Below are 19556 nucleotides of genomic sequence, written 5' to 3' on the forward strand. Positions count from 1 at the left end.
TAGGCTTTGAAATATATCCACAGGTACACCTCCAATTGACTGAAATGATGTCAATTAGCCTATCAGATGCTTCTAAAGCCATGACATCATTTTCTGGAATTTTCCAAGCTGTTTAAAGGCACAGTCAACTTCTGACCCACTGGAATTGTGATACAATGAATTATAAGTGAAATAATCTGTCTGTAGACAATTGTTGGAAAAATGACTTGTGTCACGCACAATGTAGATGTCCTAATCGACTTGCCAAAACTATGGTTTGAGTGGTTGAAAAACGAGTTTTAATGACTCCAACCTAAGTGTTTGTAAACTTCCGACTTCAACTGTATATCTCCCTCACTAACTTTAAGCATCAGCTGTCAGAGCAGCTTACTGATCATTGCACCTGTACATAGCACATCTGTAAATAACCCACCCAACTACCTCATCCCCATATTGTTATTTATTTTTTTGCTCCTTTTCACCCCAGTATCTCTACTTGCATGTCATCTTCTGCACATCTATCACTCCAGTGTTTATGCAAAATTGTAATTATTTCGCCACTATGGCCTATTTATTGCCTTACCTCCCTAATCTTACTACATCTGCACACACTGTATATAGATTTTTCTATTGTGTTATTGACTGTATGTTTCTTTATCCCATGTGTAACTCTGTGTTGTTTGTGTCGCACTGCTTTGCTTTATCTTGGCCAGGTCGCAACTGTCCTACCTGGTTAAATAAAGGTGAAATAAAAAAGTAAAAAATAAGATTGAATTCCTCATAAACTACGATAAAATGTTGAGATTTACCTTTTGAGTGACCTTGTGTATCCCATAGAAGCAGTGGCGGTTCTAGCTTGTATGGCTCTCTGGGCGAACCCCCCCTCCAACAACAAAAAAAGCACCATTCTGCACTAACTGTAATTTATATTCAGACATTTGGAACAACACAAATAATTAATCGTAACATTTAAACCTATATAAATATAAATATATATACAAAAATAAGACTCACAAATATCAAAAAGAAGTAACTATGACAAATAGCAACAAATTGTAGTATGTAAATACAAGAAAAAAGAAAATCAAATTAATACACTATTAACCTATTGCTAACAAAGAACACACCAATAAAACTAAATTGCACAAATCTTATATCACACAAATACACAAATAGAATAACACACTTATAAAAAAGAGAACCTGATTATTACACTATTGTACTTCAAACAGGAAACACAAACTAAATTGCACAAATCAAATCAAATGTATTTATAAAGCCCTTCTTACATCAGCTGATATCTCAAAGTGCTGTACAGAAACCAAGCCTAAAACCCCAAACAGCAAGCAATGCAGGTGTAGAAGCACAACTAATTGCATTAGTACTGTACAAAGTTAGAGGTGCGCTATTTGATAGATTCCCCCGCTCCCCCTACCTCGGGCTTCCAGTGGGGAGACCTGAGGTCAACCTACCACCGCCCCCTATTCATCTCGTACTTCTGAGTGGGAGAACTTCCCAGGCAGTATCCTAGCTCACAATCTAGAATCAGGGTGCCAACTCCGACAAGGTTAATTGACCCACAGTCCCACACGGTCACATGATATCATTGGCATGACGTGAAAATGAGGGATAGAGAACCGATCGTACAAATGTCACCATTCGGAATATTTATAATATTTTTAATTTAATTTTTAATTTTAAATTTTATTTTTGTGCGGGCGCCCCATGCCACCCCCGGCAAGATGCCGCCCTGGGCGGCTGCCCATGTTGCCTATGCCTAAATCCGCCACTGCATAGAAGGGTTCAGAATTGTCCATATTTTGATTCAGGTTTCTTGGTTTGTGTATTTTAGATCAGGGATGGGCAACTCCATTCCTCAGGGGCCTGATTGGTGTCACACTTTATCCCCAGCCCCAGCTAACACACCTGACTCCAATAATCAACTAATCATGATCTTCAGTTTAGAATACAATTAGTTTAATCAACTGTTTGCTAGGGATGGGGGAAACGTTTGACAATACTCCAGCCCCCAAGGACTGGAGTTGCCCATTTCTGTTTTAGATGATTGGTTAGAGTGTTAATCTAGCTCAGCCATTAACATATTATTTTCACACTGCATCTTGATTTGACCTTTTCATCTTCTTTGTACAATAAACTTAATTCTAACATCAAATTGAACTGTTGACTTCTTAGAGACGTATGTGCATGATATGGAGGCTGATATAGTAGACAGTGATTGGGCTGCACTAGCAGTCTCTTGCCTCAGTCACACATTCAAAAATAAGTGTTATATCGCTCCCTTGTGGTCGTATATTTGATAATTGAAATCTTTTTACAACTGGATGGCCTTGGAAGAGGAACATGAGAAGAAATTTAAATATGTTTATTTTCCTAGACCATCATGAAAAGGGGCATGATGGAAGCCCTACAATATTACGTTTTGCTAAATAGTGAGAACGCTCGGGAGCAGGCAATGTTGAAAAGTAATCTTTTGTACTTTTCTTAAATGTCGTTTTTTTGTAATTGACTAAAACGAGCAGACCTGAACATTAAGCTAGCCAAGACCAACAACATAAACAAACTATACGGTAGTGACTGGAGTTACAAACAGACTATGCTAAACCAGTTAAATGTCTTATGTGTGATAAAATGTTTTCCACACACATACTGTAGCTACCTGTAGCCAGCCTCCTTGGACACCGGGTCCCCACATTTCCCACTCTTCCACGCCCAATAGCCTGAAGCCGCACAGGGCTTTTCTCTCAGGCTCTATTTCGCTACATTGGAGCATTGTGAACCACAGGTTGGTATTTTTGACCTGGTTACAAGTACATTGAACAACACAGCAGCTTTTCGGTATGTTTTGTTATTTCTGTATAACAAAAAAATCAGCAACGAAGTTGACTCTTTTGCAATGGGAAATCATTTTTATTTTCACCAATTTGTGGGCGTGGTCAAAAGGGAATGACATCATTTGACGTGAATATCGACTCACCTGAGATAAGAGACAAGTATAAAATGTGCTCATTCAGACCATTATGTTCACAATATGCTGCATGTATAACATAACTATATTCATGAGATGTGGAGTCCTCTATGTCAGGGGTCGGCAACAGGTGGCCCGTGGACCAAAACCGTCCCGCAAATGATTATTTTTGGCCCCCAAAAGAGTTTTGCAAAATAATATACACTGAACAAATATATAAAAGGCAACATAGATTTTACTGAGTTACAGTTCATATAAGGAAATCAATCAATTTAAATAAATTCATTAGGCCCTAATCTATGGATTTCACATGACTGGGAATACAGATATGCATCTGTTGGTGACAGTACCTTAAAAAAAGGTAGGGGTGTGGATCAGAAAACCAATCAGTATCATATGCATCTGTTGGTGACAGTACCTTAAAAAAAAGGTAGGGGCGTGGATCAGAAAACCAGTCAGTATCTGGTGTGACCACTATTTGCTTCATGCAGCGCAACACATTTCCTTCGCATAGAGTTAATCTGGCTGTTGATTGTGGCCTGTGGAATGTGGTCCCACTCCTCTTCAATGGCTGTGCAAAGTTGCTGGATATTGGCAGAAACTGGAACACGCTGTCATACACGTCGATCCAGAGAATCCCAAATATGCTCAATGGGTGGCATGTCTGGTGAGTATGCAGGCCCTGGAAGAACTGGGACATTTTCAGCTTCCAGGAATTGTGTAGAGATCCTTGCGACATAGGGCTGTGCATTATCATGCTTAAACATGAGGTGATGGGAGCGGTTTAATGGCACGACAATGGGCGTCAGGATCTTGTTATGGTATCTCTGTGCATTGAAATTGCCATCAATAAAATGCAATTGTGTTTGTTGTCCTCAGTTTATGCCTGCCCATACCATAACCCCAGGCCACCGTGGGGCACTCTGTTCACAACGTTGGCATCAGCAAACCGCTTGCCCACAAAACGCCATACACGTACATACATGTCTGCCATCTGCCTGTTACAGTTGAAACCGGGATTCATACTTGCAGAGCACACTTCTCCAGCGTGCCAGTGGCCATCGAAGGTGAGCATTTGCCCACTGAAGTCGGTTACGACGGCAAACTGCAGTCAGGTCAAGACCCTGGTGAGGATACCGAGCACTCAGATGAGCTTCCCTGAGACGGTTTCTGACAGTTTGTGCAGAAATTCTACGGTTGTGCAAACCCACAGTTTCATCAGTTGTCCGGGTGGCTGGTCTGAGACAATCCCGCGGGTGAAGAAGCCAGATGTGGAGGTCCACAGCTGTTGTGGTTACACGTAGGCCGGTTGGACGTACTGCCAAATTCTCTAAAATGACATTGGCGGCGACTTATGGTAGAGAAATGAACACTCAACTATCTGGCAACAGTTCTCGTGGACATTCCTGCAGTCACCTTGCCAATTGCACGCTCCCTCAAAACTTGAGACATCTGTGGCATTATGTTGTGTTACAAAACTGCACATTTTAGAGTGGTCTTTTATTGTCCCCAACACAAGGTGCACCTGTGTAATGATCATGCTGTTTAATCAGCTTCTTGATATGCCACACCTGTCACAGGTGGATGTATTATCTTGGCAAAGGAGAAATACTCACTAACAGGAATGTCAATACATTTGTGAACTAAATTTGAAAGAAATAACCTTTTTGTGCGTATGGAAAATTTCTTAGATCTGTTATTTCAGTTCATGAAACATCGGACCAACATATGTTGTGTTTATATTTTTTATCAGTATATACTGTATACCATACGAATAATCTGTCAGTTAGGAGACACTCACACACACTGTATATTACAGCCCTGGTTTAAGAAATGAAAATACATTTTGATTTTGGTAAATATACAATATGGTTGTGCATTGAGTTTGAGGAAAATAACTGTTCACAAAAGTTATGTAGAGTGTCTTGAAAAAAGGGACTACTGCTCCTTTAAGAAAATAGTTTTACGACAAGTTTTTAGGGTATTACGAATCTTACGGCAATAGTGATTCAAAATGGAGTAACCAGAAAAATCATCAAGGTTGCTTGCTAATTAGCTAGGGCATTATAGTCCTATCTCTAAAGTTCAATTCATCGTATTACTAGCTAATGTAATCCTTTCATCAGTATGGTTGATAAGAAGAAACCAGACTCTTTCCATTACTTCATGAGTTACGATGATCTGAGTGACAGTAGCGATAGTAACAGCAGCGATTCTGATGAACAGGGCCAGAAGAAATCGAGAGGAAAGGGGGGGGACGATGCTACTGGAAGCGGCAACAAATCTCCCCAACACGGGACCAAGCGGGCGGTTAGTGGAGTTCCTCTACCCAAACCCGACGAGCTCTTCAAGTCGGTTGCCAAGCCATCCTTCCTGTACAACCCATTGAATAAACAGATAGATTGGGAGAGCCGCGCCGTGAAAGCTCCCGAAGAGGTACTGTAAAAATACGAAGCTAGCTAGCATTCCGTGTAGCTTGAAATGTGGCGTTAACTAGCTAGCTAATTCCTACAGCGATACAACAATATAGCAGCTACTGCTTAGTAGCTAACGTCAGTGTAGTGTTACATTAGCCAGTGAAACACCACTGTACTGTATTCTAACAGCTAGATAACGTTAGTTTTACAAGCAACCAACACTACAGTGTTGCCACAGGTTTAGAGAGAAATAGTAATTATTTTTGTAGACACTTACTCCGCCATGGTTCCTTGGACAAAGGCTACTATGAGGAAAATGAATGTCGTTTTTGGATAAAAGCAGGAAAATGTCTGTGGTAATCACAGGCTTTGATCTTATAGTTTTGTTCTGTGAGAACCTTCATCAGCTAACGTCATTGTTTGTGAATTTTGAAGAATTTGTGATAATAAAAAAACATAAACCATAAAAGTTTCATCATTCACAAAGGTCTCGTTAACTGACTGCTATTATCTCATATAACAAAACGTATACGACCTCCTAAGCCTGTATTAACCTTAGACCTTATTTTCGGCGTTTATTCCCAAACCCTGTTTTTTGCCATAGGGATGGCTGAACAAACCAGAGTTAATTTATTTCCATGTTTTAGGACTACAAGTTGGAGAGTTCTTCTTTGCTATATTGGCGATCACACAATTTAATGTGTATTCCGCGACCTACAGTGTGGGATGGAAACAGGATTCCCACAAATGGAATTAACTACCAAACTAACAGTAAATAAACTAAATCAAATATTTTCTGTTAATAAAAAAACAGATCTCATCCCAACAAAGGCTCAAGGGGATCCTGGGAGGTCTGGTCTTCTGGTACCAGTAACCCTTGCAAGTCTTCAGATGTAAGATCATTAAGTCCCAAAAACATTTCTTGGTGCTCTGGTACCACTTGCCATGCGGTAGTAGAGAGAACAGTCTATGGCTGGGGTCTTTGACAATTTTTTAGGGCTGTACAGTTTGTAACTGTGGCCATGAACGCCACAAAATCCACATTTTTAACACACAGGGTATCTTTTGACTTGCAGCTACGCTGTGGTGCGTCCACTACCATATCTTCACTAGCATCACTTGTTTTCTCAATTCTTTTAATCCCCTTTACATAGGAGATTTGATTGACCGTTCTAACTTTTGCCACCTCAATCTCCTTCACCCTTACAGGGCACTCCAGGAACTTGGGATCATGATCCCCACCGAAATTGCAACACCGTCGTCCTTCTACACACCGTTCTTCAATATACTCTCTCCATCTGCACACACTTGAAACATGGCCAAGTCCTTTACAATTCTTACACTGCAATGGTTTGGGGATGAAAGCTCTTACAGCGTATCTTACATAACCAAGCTTCACATGCGTAGGTATTTTCTCTTTATCAAAAAAAAAAAACAGGACTGACAAGACTTTCTTATTTTTTTCCATTCACCCAGCTGGTCAGACGCCAGGCACCAACCACACCAGGAAATCTCTTCAGGGATTCAACCTGAACATCCGTCGTCACCCCTGAGATGACTCCTCTGACTGGTGCTCTACTCCAAAGTTCAAAACACACCTTCTGTTGTCCAGATTCTCACTGCAACCTTCCTCTGTTCTTCAGAAATACAATTAATCCAAATAAGACCACTCCTGGTAACTATGACAGACTACTTTTCCCAGCACATACTTCACCATTTTTGACACCTCAAACGAGTCTCCCACATATGCTTTCTTACTCAACAAATGCATCCCAACAAGAAACAATTCATTTTCATTCATATACGTATCCTCCACTCCAATTTTAGACAATTTCCTTTTTGTTCCAGTTTTTCGATACTACTGTTGTCCATTCAGAACATTCGTCTTCACCAACTTTGCTTGATGCGCTGTTTGATTCGAACTCATCATCCACTTCCGCTAACTTTCCACGGCTCGTCAACTGGCAAGCTCTATTCCAGGGATTTTCAAGTTTTACTTGACTGCCAGCTCATCTGCTATAATGGCTAGCAGATTGTAACGGCTAATGTGATGCTCCATTAGTGTTACAGGATAGGTACTGTTTGGCGTAGCAGAGAATGTTCGACCAACCTTAACTTGACGATACTATCTTTGTTCTCGATTCAGCCAAACATGTATCTTCTCAAATGTCTGTGTCCAGTTGCAGGTGGTTCGTTAGAATTTAGAAAATGCCCCATTTATTAAAATAAATGTTTTACTCGATGAAGTAATCCAACAATGTGTATGCCTCCATCTGTGGACTAAGTGAAATGCTCTTCCCAACAATGCAAAGAAAAAATAATAATAGAAAAGTAAAACACGTAATAATAAATACATCAGTATATACAAGGGGTACCAGTACCGAGTAGATGTGCAGGGGTAGGAGGTAATTGAAGTAGATTTGTACATTTAACTAGGAATAAAATGGCAGATGGTAAATGGTAGCAACAATGTATGTGATGAGTTAGGGTCAAAGCAGATAGCTATCCAGACTATTTGGTTAACTATTTAACTAACTATTTAGCAGTCTTATGACTTGGGGGTAGAAGCTGTTCAGGGTCTTGTTGGATCCAGTCTTTGCGCATCGGTATTGCTTGCTGTGTGGTAGCAGAGAGAACTGTCTATGACTTGGGTGTCTGGAGTCTTTGACAATTGTTAGGGTCTTCCTCTGCCTGGTATAGAGGTCTTGGATGGCAGAGGGTTCGACCCAGTGATATACAGGGCCGTATGCACTACCCTCTGTACTGCCTTGCAGTTGGATGCCAAGCAGTTGCCATACCAAGCGGTGATGCAGCCAGTCAAGATGCTCTCAATGGTGCAGCTGTAGAACTTTTTAAGGATCTGATGGCCCATGCCAAATCTTTTCAGCTTCCTGAGGGGGGAAAGGTGTTGTCGTGCCATTTTCACGACTGTGTTGGTGTGTTTGGACCTTGATAGATCTCTTAGTGATGTGGACACTGAGGAACTTGAAGCTCTCGACCCGCTCCACTACAGCCCCATCGATGTGAATGGGGGCGTACTCAGCCCTCCGTTTCCTGTAGTCCACACTGCCAGGTCTATGACCACCTACCTATAGGCTATCACGGCGTCGGTGATCAGACCTTCCACCGTCGTTTCATCTGCAAACTTAATGATGGTGTTGGAGTCGAGCAGGGATACACAGTCGTGGGTGAACAGGGAGTACAGGAGGGGACTGAGCACGCACCCCTGAGGGGCACCCGTGTTGAGGGTCAGCGTGACGGATGTTGTTGCTTCCCTCACCACCTGGGGACGTCCCATCAGGAAGTGCAGCATCCAGTTGCAGAGGGGGGTGTTCAGTCCCAGGGTCCTTAGCTTAGTGATCTTAGAGGGCACTATGGCGTTGAACGCTGAGCTGTAATCAGTTAACAGCATTCTCACATAGGTGTTCCTTTTGTCTAAGTGGGAAAGGGCCATGTGGAGTGCAACACTAGCGGTGCATGGGTGAAATCACTGGGGGAGCCAAGCCAGAAAAAAATAAGCCATATTACAACCTATGTTGTGATAATAGTGTTTGCTCTATACCCTGTTAGTTAATTTGCCTTGCAACCATGATATATAGGCCTAAGGCCGAGACAAGAAGAAGACAGTGGCAGAATAGATTCAACCACACCTTTGTTTCATAACAAAACCGGATGGCAACCTCTTTCCGGTGAAGTCCACAAAGCATATTGCATGGAACAAACAGTTACATAACCTACAGCATGGTCAAGCAAGTATTTTCAGACTACTAAATAACTATTGATTTAGAACCACAGTCACCGCAAGTCGCAAATAAAACAGGAGCTGCCTCCACTATTCCATCACCATTTCAACTTTCACATTTCAACATCATCAAATCACCTGTGCTTATTAGTCTACAGTGACAACTAAAAGAAACAATAAACAATTTAGTTCAATCAACTTAAGCTAAATATGAGGTGGCTGTCCATGGTTCTGATGTGTGTGTTTGCGTGCGTTCTTGACTCTGTCATACAGTACACGCTTTTAGTTTTTGTTGTCCTAAGCTTCCTGGCTAAAATGCTTGTTCGCTAGCCTAATTTCCGTTCGTGGGCCGCATTAGCTAGTTAACATTAGCCTTCTACATCTAGCTACATATTGAACTTCCATTCTTTCAGTCCAGGGGCACAATGTTTGAATTTATGGTTGGATAGAATTGCCGTTATAATCATTGGCCAGTACAGAGAATTAAGTAAAACCACAAGGCTAATTTAGGAAAGGGTCAATTTTAGCTAGCTAGCCACCGGAGGAACACAAGATGCAACAATTCAAGTTGTTTCTGTCAATTGCGTATTTCTCTTAATGCGATGTGATAGGAGTGAAGCCAAATCCAAACTGACTTCCCTTGACACTTTTTTTTTTGGTGCGCTAGGACAATTCACGCTGATTGGCTATTTTATACTTTTTATACAAGAGAGGAAAAATGAAAAATAAAAAATTAATTATTGCTGGGTCCGTTTTTTGGGGGAAGCTTGGCATCCATGAATATACACCACTGTGGATCTGTTAGGGCGAAATGGAATGGGTCCAGGGTGTCTGGGATGATGTTGATGTGAGCCTTGACCTTTCAAAGCAATTCATGGCTACAGATGTGAGTGCTACAGGGTGATAGTCATTTAAACAGGTTACTTTGGCGTTCTTGGGCCAAAGTAACCTGTTACTTTGGTTACTTTGGCGATCTCATTGATCGAGACACTTTGGGGTGGACCCACCTGCCTCAATCAATGAGAGAAGATTTTAAATAGACAAGATGGCGGCGTACATATTGTTGGATTATTTCATGGAGCAAAACATTAATTTTTTTAATAACGGAGCATTTTCTAAGTTCAAAAGAGCCACCTGCAGCTGGAGCAGATCATTTTGATTTGACAGACATTTTAGAAGATAAATGTTTGGCCTAGGGATCTTAACCGTTAATCGGTTTTAGATGCTGAAAATACATTTGACCGGTCATGCTTTAGTGGGAATTAATTTTCTCGACTGTATTTTCATTAGTCGTCATGTATCTTATTTATCACACGCACAAAGCATACAGAAACTAGTTTGAGGATCGGAATAGCCTTTCACCTGAGAGCAGCTCCTCGAAAAGCTGGTACTAGAGTGAAATGTTCTTTTTATAAACCCAGTCATTGTGCAACACATTCTAAATGCAGTCGCGTGTTAACCTCTTGATGACCACACTTTTAAAAAGAGCTATTTTTATTTCTCAATTTCAACTCGTAATTAAAGCGCGCCCGCCATTCGAGTGCATAAGCTATAGTCAACGGTAGGCAGGCTATCAGTTCGTCACCCACCACATTACCACGGTTGAGGCAGTATCATTCTTTGAAACCTGAACGTTTGACTTAAAGTATTGCGGAATGTCTTACCTTGCTTCAAAGTAGCCTAGCAAAAATCCAACCATAGAAATGTGGTGGCAATTCTTTTATAAAAGCTTCCTCATGCCAATTACCAGCATTTCTCTCCTATTCTATTGGTTTTCATATCAACTTTTTTTATATTAACAAGCCAATGGCACAATCCTAGCCATATTAGCAGCACATCCTAGTTGTTGCTATTAGATTCCGCCTCTTTTCTAAGTTTCTGATAGTAATTTTAATCTCTGTCATATATGAAACCGCTCGCATTAAGTGCACTGTTTAGAACAGTGTTTTCCTTGGAATTGCATTTTGGTAAATGTTTGAAAAAGGTGGTTTGATGAACTGCTTCGTTACAGCAGTTGTGTGTTCAATAATAGGCTTTAGCCTTTGAGTGTTAGACGATAGGCTTGCTATTGTTGCTTGTTTTCATTAAAATGTATCTCTTAATGAAAAATGTCCATTCCTTGTATTGCATGGATAGTATTTTCTGTTGGTCATGTCATTTGACTGTTTGGAAAATGTTCTGCTGTTTGTTGCCCAGTTAATGAGGTTTGGTTAGTCAATTTGCACCCCTGGTTGGCCAAATCGAGAACGATGATAGTATCGCCAAGTAAAGGTTGGTCAAATTCTCTGCTACACCAAACGGTACCTATTCTGAAACGGCTAATGGAACATAGCATTAGCCCGTTACAATCTGGTAGCTATAACTACTATAACTACTGTCATAAGAGAATGGTGTCTGCAACGCTAAGGGTTGTGGGTTCGATTCCTGCTGGGGCCACCCACCCATATGTAAAATGCATGCATGCATGACTGTTAATCGCTTTGGATAAAAGCGTCTGCTAAATAGCATTTTATTATTATATTTTTTACTGTATACACTGAGTGTACAAAACATTAGGAACACCTTCCTAATATTGGGTTGCACAGCCTTTTGCCCTCAGAAAAGCCTCAATTTGTTGTGGCATGGACTACAAGTATGCGAAACTGGCCCATGTTGACTCCAGTGCTTCCCACAGTTGTCAAGTTGGCTGGATGTCCTTTGGGTGGTGGACCATTCTTGATACACACGGGAAACTGTTGAGCTTGACACAAACCGGTGCGCCTGGCACCTACTACCATACCCCGTTCAAAGGCACTTAAATATTTTGTCTTGCCCGTCCACACTGAATGGCATACATACACAATCCATGTTTCAATTGTCTCAGGGCTTAAAAATCCTTCTTTAACCTGTCTCCTCCCCTTCATCTACACTGATTTGAAGTGGATTTAACAAGTGACATCAATAAGGGATCATAGCTTTCACCTGGTCAGTCTTTCATGGAAAGAGCAGGTGTTCCTAATGTTTGTACACTCAGTGCCAGTTTATTAGGTACACTCATCTAGTAGCAGGTCGGACCCCCCTTTTGCCTCCAGAACAGCCTGGTATCAATGGGCCAGGAAAACATTCCCTACACCACCGCCACCAGCCTGTACTGTTGACACCAGGCAGGATGGGACCTTGTTGCTTACACCAAATCCTGACTCTGCCATCAGCATGACCCAACAGGAAGCGGGATTCGTTCGACCAGGCAATGTTTTTCCACTCCTCAGTTGTCCAGTGTTGGTGATGGCGTGCCCACTGGATCTGCTTCTTCTTGTTTTTAGCTGATAGGAATGCAAACCAGCATGGTCGTCTGCTGCAATAGCCCATACGTGACAAGGACTGACGAGTTGTGCGTTCCGAGATGCCGTTCTGCACACCACTACGCCGTTATTTGCCTGTTTGTGGCTAACCTGTTAGCTTGAAATGATTCCTGCCATTTTCTCTCATCGAGCTGTTTTCACCCATAGGACTTCCCCTGACTGGATGTTTTTTTGTTTGTCGCACCATTCTCGGTAAACCCTGGACACTGTCGTGCGTGAAAAGCCCAGGAGGCCGGCCGTTTCTGAGATACTGGAACTGGCTAGGGCTGTTGTGGTGACTGTATTACCGCCACACCGGCAGTCATGAAGGCAGCCAAATTCCATGTGACCGTTTAGTCACGGTAATTAGGCTTCTCCAAGCTCTGATGCTGCTGATGGTCATTAGTAGCCTACCAAACGTGCTAACTGCCTGGAACTCAGCACTCCATTGTCCCTCTAATCCCTCTGACATCAATGCAAATGTAATCAAATCTAATCAAACACTTCATGAGAGCCCATGAGCTGATGTTGCGCAACATTTGTATAGGCTATTCAATTGTGTTAGAAAACAGAGTGATGGCCTCTTTTTAATAGAGGAGGATTCCATCAGCTTTCTATAGGCTAGGCTTACTATATTTATTTCTACATTTTCCTACTATTAAGCACATTGCTTCTCTTTGCAACAGGAGTATAGCCTACCTGGCTGGCATGAAAATGAACCACGGGAAAAGTGTCCTCCATTTGCTATTTAAGTGCATAGATGACATTGTATTTTTTTCCCCTGCCCCTGTTTCGAGACTGGACCATTATCATGCACCTTTCTAAATCAAAACAAATTTCACACATATTATTTAACATACTGTATGTAAAGACACGTTTTAAATCAAGAATAGCCTAATATTGTCACCCATCAGACTATCACTTGTGAATTACCGTAATTTCCGGACTATTAAGTGCACCTGAATATAAGCCGCACCCACTGAATTTAAAAAATATATATTATTTTGCACATAAATAAGCCGCACATGTCTATAAGCTGCAGGTGCCTACCAGTACATTGAAACAAAGGAACTTTACACAGGCTTTAACGAAACACGGCTTGTAACAAAAGTAAATAGGCTTTAACGAAACACGGCTTGTAACAAAAATAAATAGGCTTTAACGAAACACGGCTTGTAACAAAAAATAAAAAATTAGCAGTAAGCTTTAGTTGTCTTTTTGCACTGAGTCAATTCCTCATGCTGCTGTTTCCAACGTCTTATCATCGACTCATTAAGACCAAGCTCCCGTGCAGCAGCTCGATTTCCTTTTCCAACAGCCAGATCGCCTTCAACTTGAAAGCTGCATTATATGCATTTCTCCGTGTCTTTGCCATGATGAGGGTGACAAAATGACTACCGTAATCAGAATGATGGGAAGTTTGAGCGCGCTCGATTTAATCTAAACAGTAAACAAAAAAGTTGTTTGACCTTAACCTGTTCGGCAATTTCATTGGTCTAATGAAAGCTTCATGCCGCCAAAAAACTGAGCACGTCACAGAATGTGTTTTTTTAATTATTATTTTTTTTTTTGAAAAAAAATTGAAAGCGGGAAAAATCCATACATTAGCCGCGTCATTGTTTAAGCCGCGGGGTTCAAAGCGTGGGAAAAAAGTTGCGGCTTATAGTCCGGAATTTACGGTATGTATTACCACTTGTGAATGATGCACAGCATAAGGTAAGAAACAATGCCTTTTTTTGCTACTTTTTCGAATCTTAGTCGCACACCTCATGTTGCCTAGCCCATAGGCCTATATGTTTTGATAAGGTTTGTATCACTAAAGTGGCCAAATAACTTCTTAAAATGAAGCACATTAATCTGCTTTACAAGGGGTGTAGAGCCTAACTGGCATACATAAGCAGCCTGTGAGTTTCACGTTTGGGGAAGATATTTTTCACCATAAAAATGCACCTTTATAATAAAAGCATTACATGTATAATCGCATTTGCGGTCACTTTTGATAATGGTGTTTTCCCGCCAATGAAACATTCGCGCTTATAGCTACTGTCGTTTGGACATTGCTGCGCTTATAATGTGAAGAAATAGCCTAATAGTTTATCAAAATTTTAAAGCTAAACGTTCTGATCTGTTGCATCAGCCTCATTGTGTAAAAAAGTGTTTTTGATGCTAGTGGTTGTATTAATTTGGGATCTATCGCATCCCACAACTGTCACAAACTATGTTTGTAATATTTATTCCTCGCACAAAATGGAATGAGTCAACTTTTGTAGTATTGGTGATAGTAGATTGACAGGCTAATGATTTTGCTGTTTGTTAGGTCTACTCATCTTGTTGGCTGACGAAAAGTAAATGTGGACAGTTCTTCCAATATCTTCAGTATGTATGTGCCTCGAATTGGATAAGGACACACGCAGTTGCATCCTCGACGTGTCTGTCTTCACTTGTAGCCTGTGAGAAAGACTCGGTCACGTGATGGAGAGCCATGTGTGTGAGAGGTGCTTCAGAGCACGCAGCACTCAGGGAGAAGGGCATTCTAATTATTATATTTAGCCCAAGGGCACAACGGCTACTGGCTGCAAAAGGCATGGATTGTTTTAGGGTGCATTATGGCCAGACAAAGGGGATGCCACCGGGAAATTCGAGGAAATATCAAGTGCTTGTCAATTTGTGAATGAGAGACTGTTGAAGTGTGTACAGTCTGCACAATAAAAACAAAGCAGAGCTCATGCCTTTTCAAGCGACTTTTTTCAAATCATCATTAGTCGCATCATGTAGCCTTACAAGGTATTAAAAATCAAAACATATAGCCCAACATTTGTAGAACAACTGAAGTTACATTAATAACGCTAAATTAAGCATGCAATAGTACCTATTCCTTTAACTGCTCAACACAGAATAGCCGCATGTGCGCACTCCCTCAAATTGTTTGGAGAAAATATCCTTTCTATTTTATTCAGCTTTGTTCAATTGAATTCTTCATAATATAAAATAATGCCACGGATTTCTAAACAAGTCTTGTCTGCTAATTGAACTAGTGTAGCCTACAGCCATATAGCATAGCCAGATCAGAACCTAACATAAGGACAACTCAGAGTATGCTATTCTGTTCTTCTGAAATGGACTACATTTTCTTAATATCAATTTTAAAAATAAATAAATGGATTTATTGTAAAGGTGTAGGCTATATTACATGGATTTATTAGACTGTAGATGTTCCAAAGGTTTCCATCAGTGGCTTGTAGGCCAGGAAGCCAGGAGATACATGTGTTTATGTTAATTAACGATCAATTACCGTGCAACTGGCAATTATTTGCTAGACAATCACTGGCTGACGAAATTTCGTGACCGCCACAGCCCTAGAACCGTCACGCATGGCACAGATCATACCACGCTCAGTAGCTTAGGTCACTCGCTTTGCCCATTCTAACATTCAATCAAACAGTAACTGAATGTCTTGATGCCTGTCTACCTGCATTATATAGCAAGCCACGGCCACGTGATTCACTGTCTGTAGGCGCAAACTAATTTTGTGAATGGGGTTTACCTAATAAACCGGCCACTTAGTGTATGTGTTTTATTGTCACATACACCGGATAGGTGCAGTAAAATGTGTTGCATTGTAAACCGTACACTTAAGGCACAGATGAATAGGGGAACCCTTTTGTTTTTTAAAGTAAAAGGGGAGTTGATTATAAGTATCTTTTGCCTGCAGCCTGCCAAGGAGTTCAAGATGTGGAAGACGAATGCGGTGCCCCCTCCTCAAAGTTACGCCACAGAAACAGAGAAGCCCAAGAAAGGAGCTCCCCCAGGTATGGACATGGCCATAAAGTGGTCCAACATCTACGAGGATAACGGAGAAGACGCTCCACAGCCTCACACTGGCAACGCTGTCTTCCTGCCCACAGATGAACAGCCATCAGATTCAGGTAGGGGGAAAAACAATATCTGTATGACTGACCAGGGTCTGCCTGCTTAGTATAGCCAAAAATACTGATAACTAACCCAAGATTTATCATTGGCATTCTTTCCAATGGGAGCAAATGAAGAACAATGGGCAGAAACAAGCAAGCAGGTGGGCAGAGCCAACCACAAACTAGCAAGATCCTATTGGTGTGTTTTATTATGTATTTGCATATTTCTGTTAGGGAACGCCTACTGAAACGCACTCACTCAGCATACCAGGTGATGCACACTCACTCACACAAAACAGTCACTCACACACACTCAAAGCCAACACTGCTTTCCCATCTTGTAGAGACATTGAACCACTGGTCACTTCCCGTTTGGTCACTGTATCCCTGACCATAGCTTATTCTAATATTTCTACTATTCTAAATTGTATTAGTTGTATGGTTTATACACACCATGTATTTATATACTGGATTGTGAGTGTGCAAAGCTGTCATCAAGGCAAAGGGTGGCTACTTAAGAATCTCAAATATAAAATATATTTTGATTTAACACTTTTGGTTACTACATGATTCCATGTGTTATTTCATACTTTTGATGTCTTCACTATTATTCTACAATATAGAAAATAGTCAAAATAAAGAAACTCTGGAATGAGTAGGTGTGTCCAAACTTTTGACTGGTACTGTATGCATAATTGCATTTTGATACTGCTACAGTGCTATTTGGGTTGTTCATTGGATTTGTCCCGCCGTTCTTAATCTTGCTTTTTTGTTGTATTTTTCGTACAATTGTAATTGTTTGACATTCGACTGCCTTGTTAGGAGCTAGTTAGTTCATTGCACTGCTATAACACCTGCTAAACAGTGTATCTGACCAATAAACTTAAATTCGCACTTGCACCTAAGCGATGCAACAACAACAAAAAACTTTTAGAAAGGGTCAAGTAAGTATTTAGCGGCGAGAAGTTCTAAACGGACGCTTCGGATTTATAGCCCCTGTGATTTGTCTGGGTTTCCCCTTTTGTCTGTGGTGCAGCTTCCATCTTATTTGGTACTACCCGATGTAAACTGTACAAATTCATACAGCTGCTTGAACCAGGGCCCGATGACTCGCAAACCGACGTTACTTCTCGCTTGACAAACGTACTAGCCAGTTGTGCCACTGAGAAGTTAGCAATTCTGTGACGCGAGTGGAGACATTTCAAGCTGTGGAGTGAACTTGTGCTACCATCTTTAACTCTATCTGCTTATCTACCTGGGTTCTATATCTATGCCTGCACATCTCTCAATGACTTTCATACAGAAAATCATTTCTCTCTCTCCCTCTCTGATACACAGTAACTTGATATTTATAGCAGGGGCGAAATCGGTGCTGGTTAGGTAAGACCTAAGCACAGTAGGTGGCTATGCAATCTCAGTTCATTTCTGAATTAGAATTCTGACGTGCTGTTTTCTCCCTGTTGTAGACGAGGACGGAGACAAGGCATCCGTGTCAGCAAAAAAGAGGAGGGTAGAGAGCTTCCAACAGAAGGAGAAGAGGAAGAGGGATCTGGGCCAGGCCACCTCTGACAAGAGTTTCGTAGAGGAAGAGAAGAGGATTCTCAGGCAGAACGCGGACTGAGGCCTAGATCTGGTTGAAACCTGGGCTTTGATTTGGGTTTTGGTCCATAGTCTGGGTGCATTAACCCTCAGGGACTGTCCTACAGCTTTCCCCCTCAGACTCCCTCACACTCCTCTCTCTTCTCCTGTGTCCAGCCCCCGTTTATGTGAATGGTCCAGTGCTCGTCATGATATAGATGTTATTGAAACATTTGGACTGTTATTTGTAATCCCTTGGTATATCTTTGACGTGCATATTATCCAGACACTAGTGGAAAACGTATTTATTCCTGAGTTTGTGTGTCTGTAGGTATTATCCAATGTTTTGTTGTAAAACAACTGCCTGACCAACATATTATAGGCTTGATTTGGATGAATGTCTTTGAACTGCTTTGGGGGAAATCAAAAATGGGTTCATTTGGACCATGGGTAGATCCATGTTTTTATATGGCTTTTTATTTTTGAATAGCAAGAAATTTACGGTAAAGACATTGCATTATTAGTGTGTCTGTTGGCGAGAACATGGGGAGCGAGGTCAAGAAACACCGCATTCGATAGACTGATTGAATCCAAGCGGATAACTTTTCATTTACATAAAAATATCCACCTGATGGCGCCATTGGGCCACATTTGGTACACAACCTTTTCACTGGAGGGAAAGGCTCATTTGCAGTTGTAGTAACTTATGTTGCCGATTCTTTTACTGTGTCTGTACAATATGTATACAGTTAACCACACACTGACAGTTTTAATGTCAGTTTTGTAGTAAATTCCCTTGTCATACACAACTGATGCAATAAAGGGAATGTTAATGACTTTGTTGATTAGCTGTCATTCTTTAGCTTGACCAAAGAAGTCTACTGTACATTGACGTGAACGCTATATGGTCAATCAAGCATAACTGTAATGAACAAAGCAAAATGTTGAGTGAGAATCCAGGGGGGGAGCAAGGGGACGTTCAAGGTGCCATGTTGTGAAAGGAGTCACTTGGAACATTTTGCCACATGCTGTACTGGCAGTGTACTTCAGATAAGTAAAGGATGACTGGAAACACCTGTGAAATGATTCTGTCTGTTAAACATTACTTTAACTCTTGTTCAGTTTTTTTTATTTCCTTAGCCCTCGTGCTTTATAGCTAGTCATTTCCAATGAAACTATACCATGGTGGTATGGACATTCTGTTTATGAATACAGAGTTCCTATTGTCATACATTGACATGCATGAAATGTGTGTTCCCTATTCAGAAATTTCCAGTAGTCAATGGAGCAAATATAATGGGTGATTTAGCCCTAGAAAAAAAAAGAAGAGATGTTTCCGCAATTCTTAACTACAACTGTTCTGTGATCAGAGGAATTCCTGCCATATCGGTCATTGACCGCTAATCTGAAATACTGGTAAATTATGCTTCTGATCATATTCCTGTTCCAGGTATGTGCCTGGCCTTGCCTGAAATGTGAACCTGATCCAGCTCTGGAGCAGGAGATGGGAAAATCAATCAACCATATTTTGCGGTTGGTAACTAACTCTTCTCCCCTGACTCGGTGGATGACCAGCAAGGTAACATCCATCAATGTTCAAGATGGTGAATGCCTCACACAAGA

At 41.1% G+C, this 19556-nt stretch overlaps 1 protein-coding gene across 1 annotated transcript; it reads left to right on the forward strand.

The window, feature by feature from the left end:
• Positions 1–5092: 5092 nt before the first annotated feature.
• Positions 5093–19007, forward strand: LOC115192255 (UPF0690 protein C1orf52 homolog). Its single transcript, XM_029750552.1, has 3 exons — positions 5093–5401; positions 16157–16370; positions 17822–19007. The coding sequence occupies exons 1-3, from the start codon at positions 5093–5095 to the stop codon at positions 17974–17976; spliced, it is 678 nt and encodes a 225-aa protein (XP_029606412.1). The 3' UTR covers positions 17977–19007.
• The last annotated feature ends 549 nt before the right edge of the window (positions 19008–19556 follow it).

This window comes from Salmo trutta, chromosome 4, assembly GCF_901001165.1.
Source record: "Salmo trutta chromosome 4, fSalTru1.1, whole genome shotgun sequence".
Taxonomy (NCBI): Eukaryota; Metazoa; Chordata; class Actinopteri; order Salmoniformes; family Salmonidae; genus Salmo; species Salmo trutta.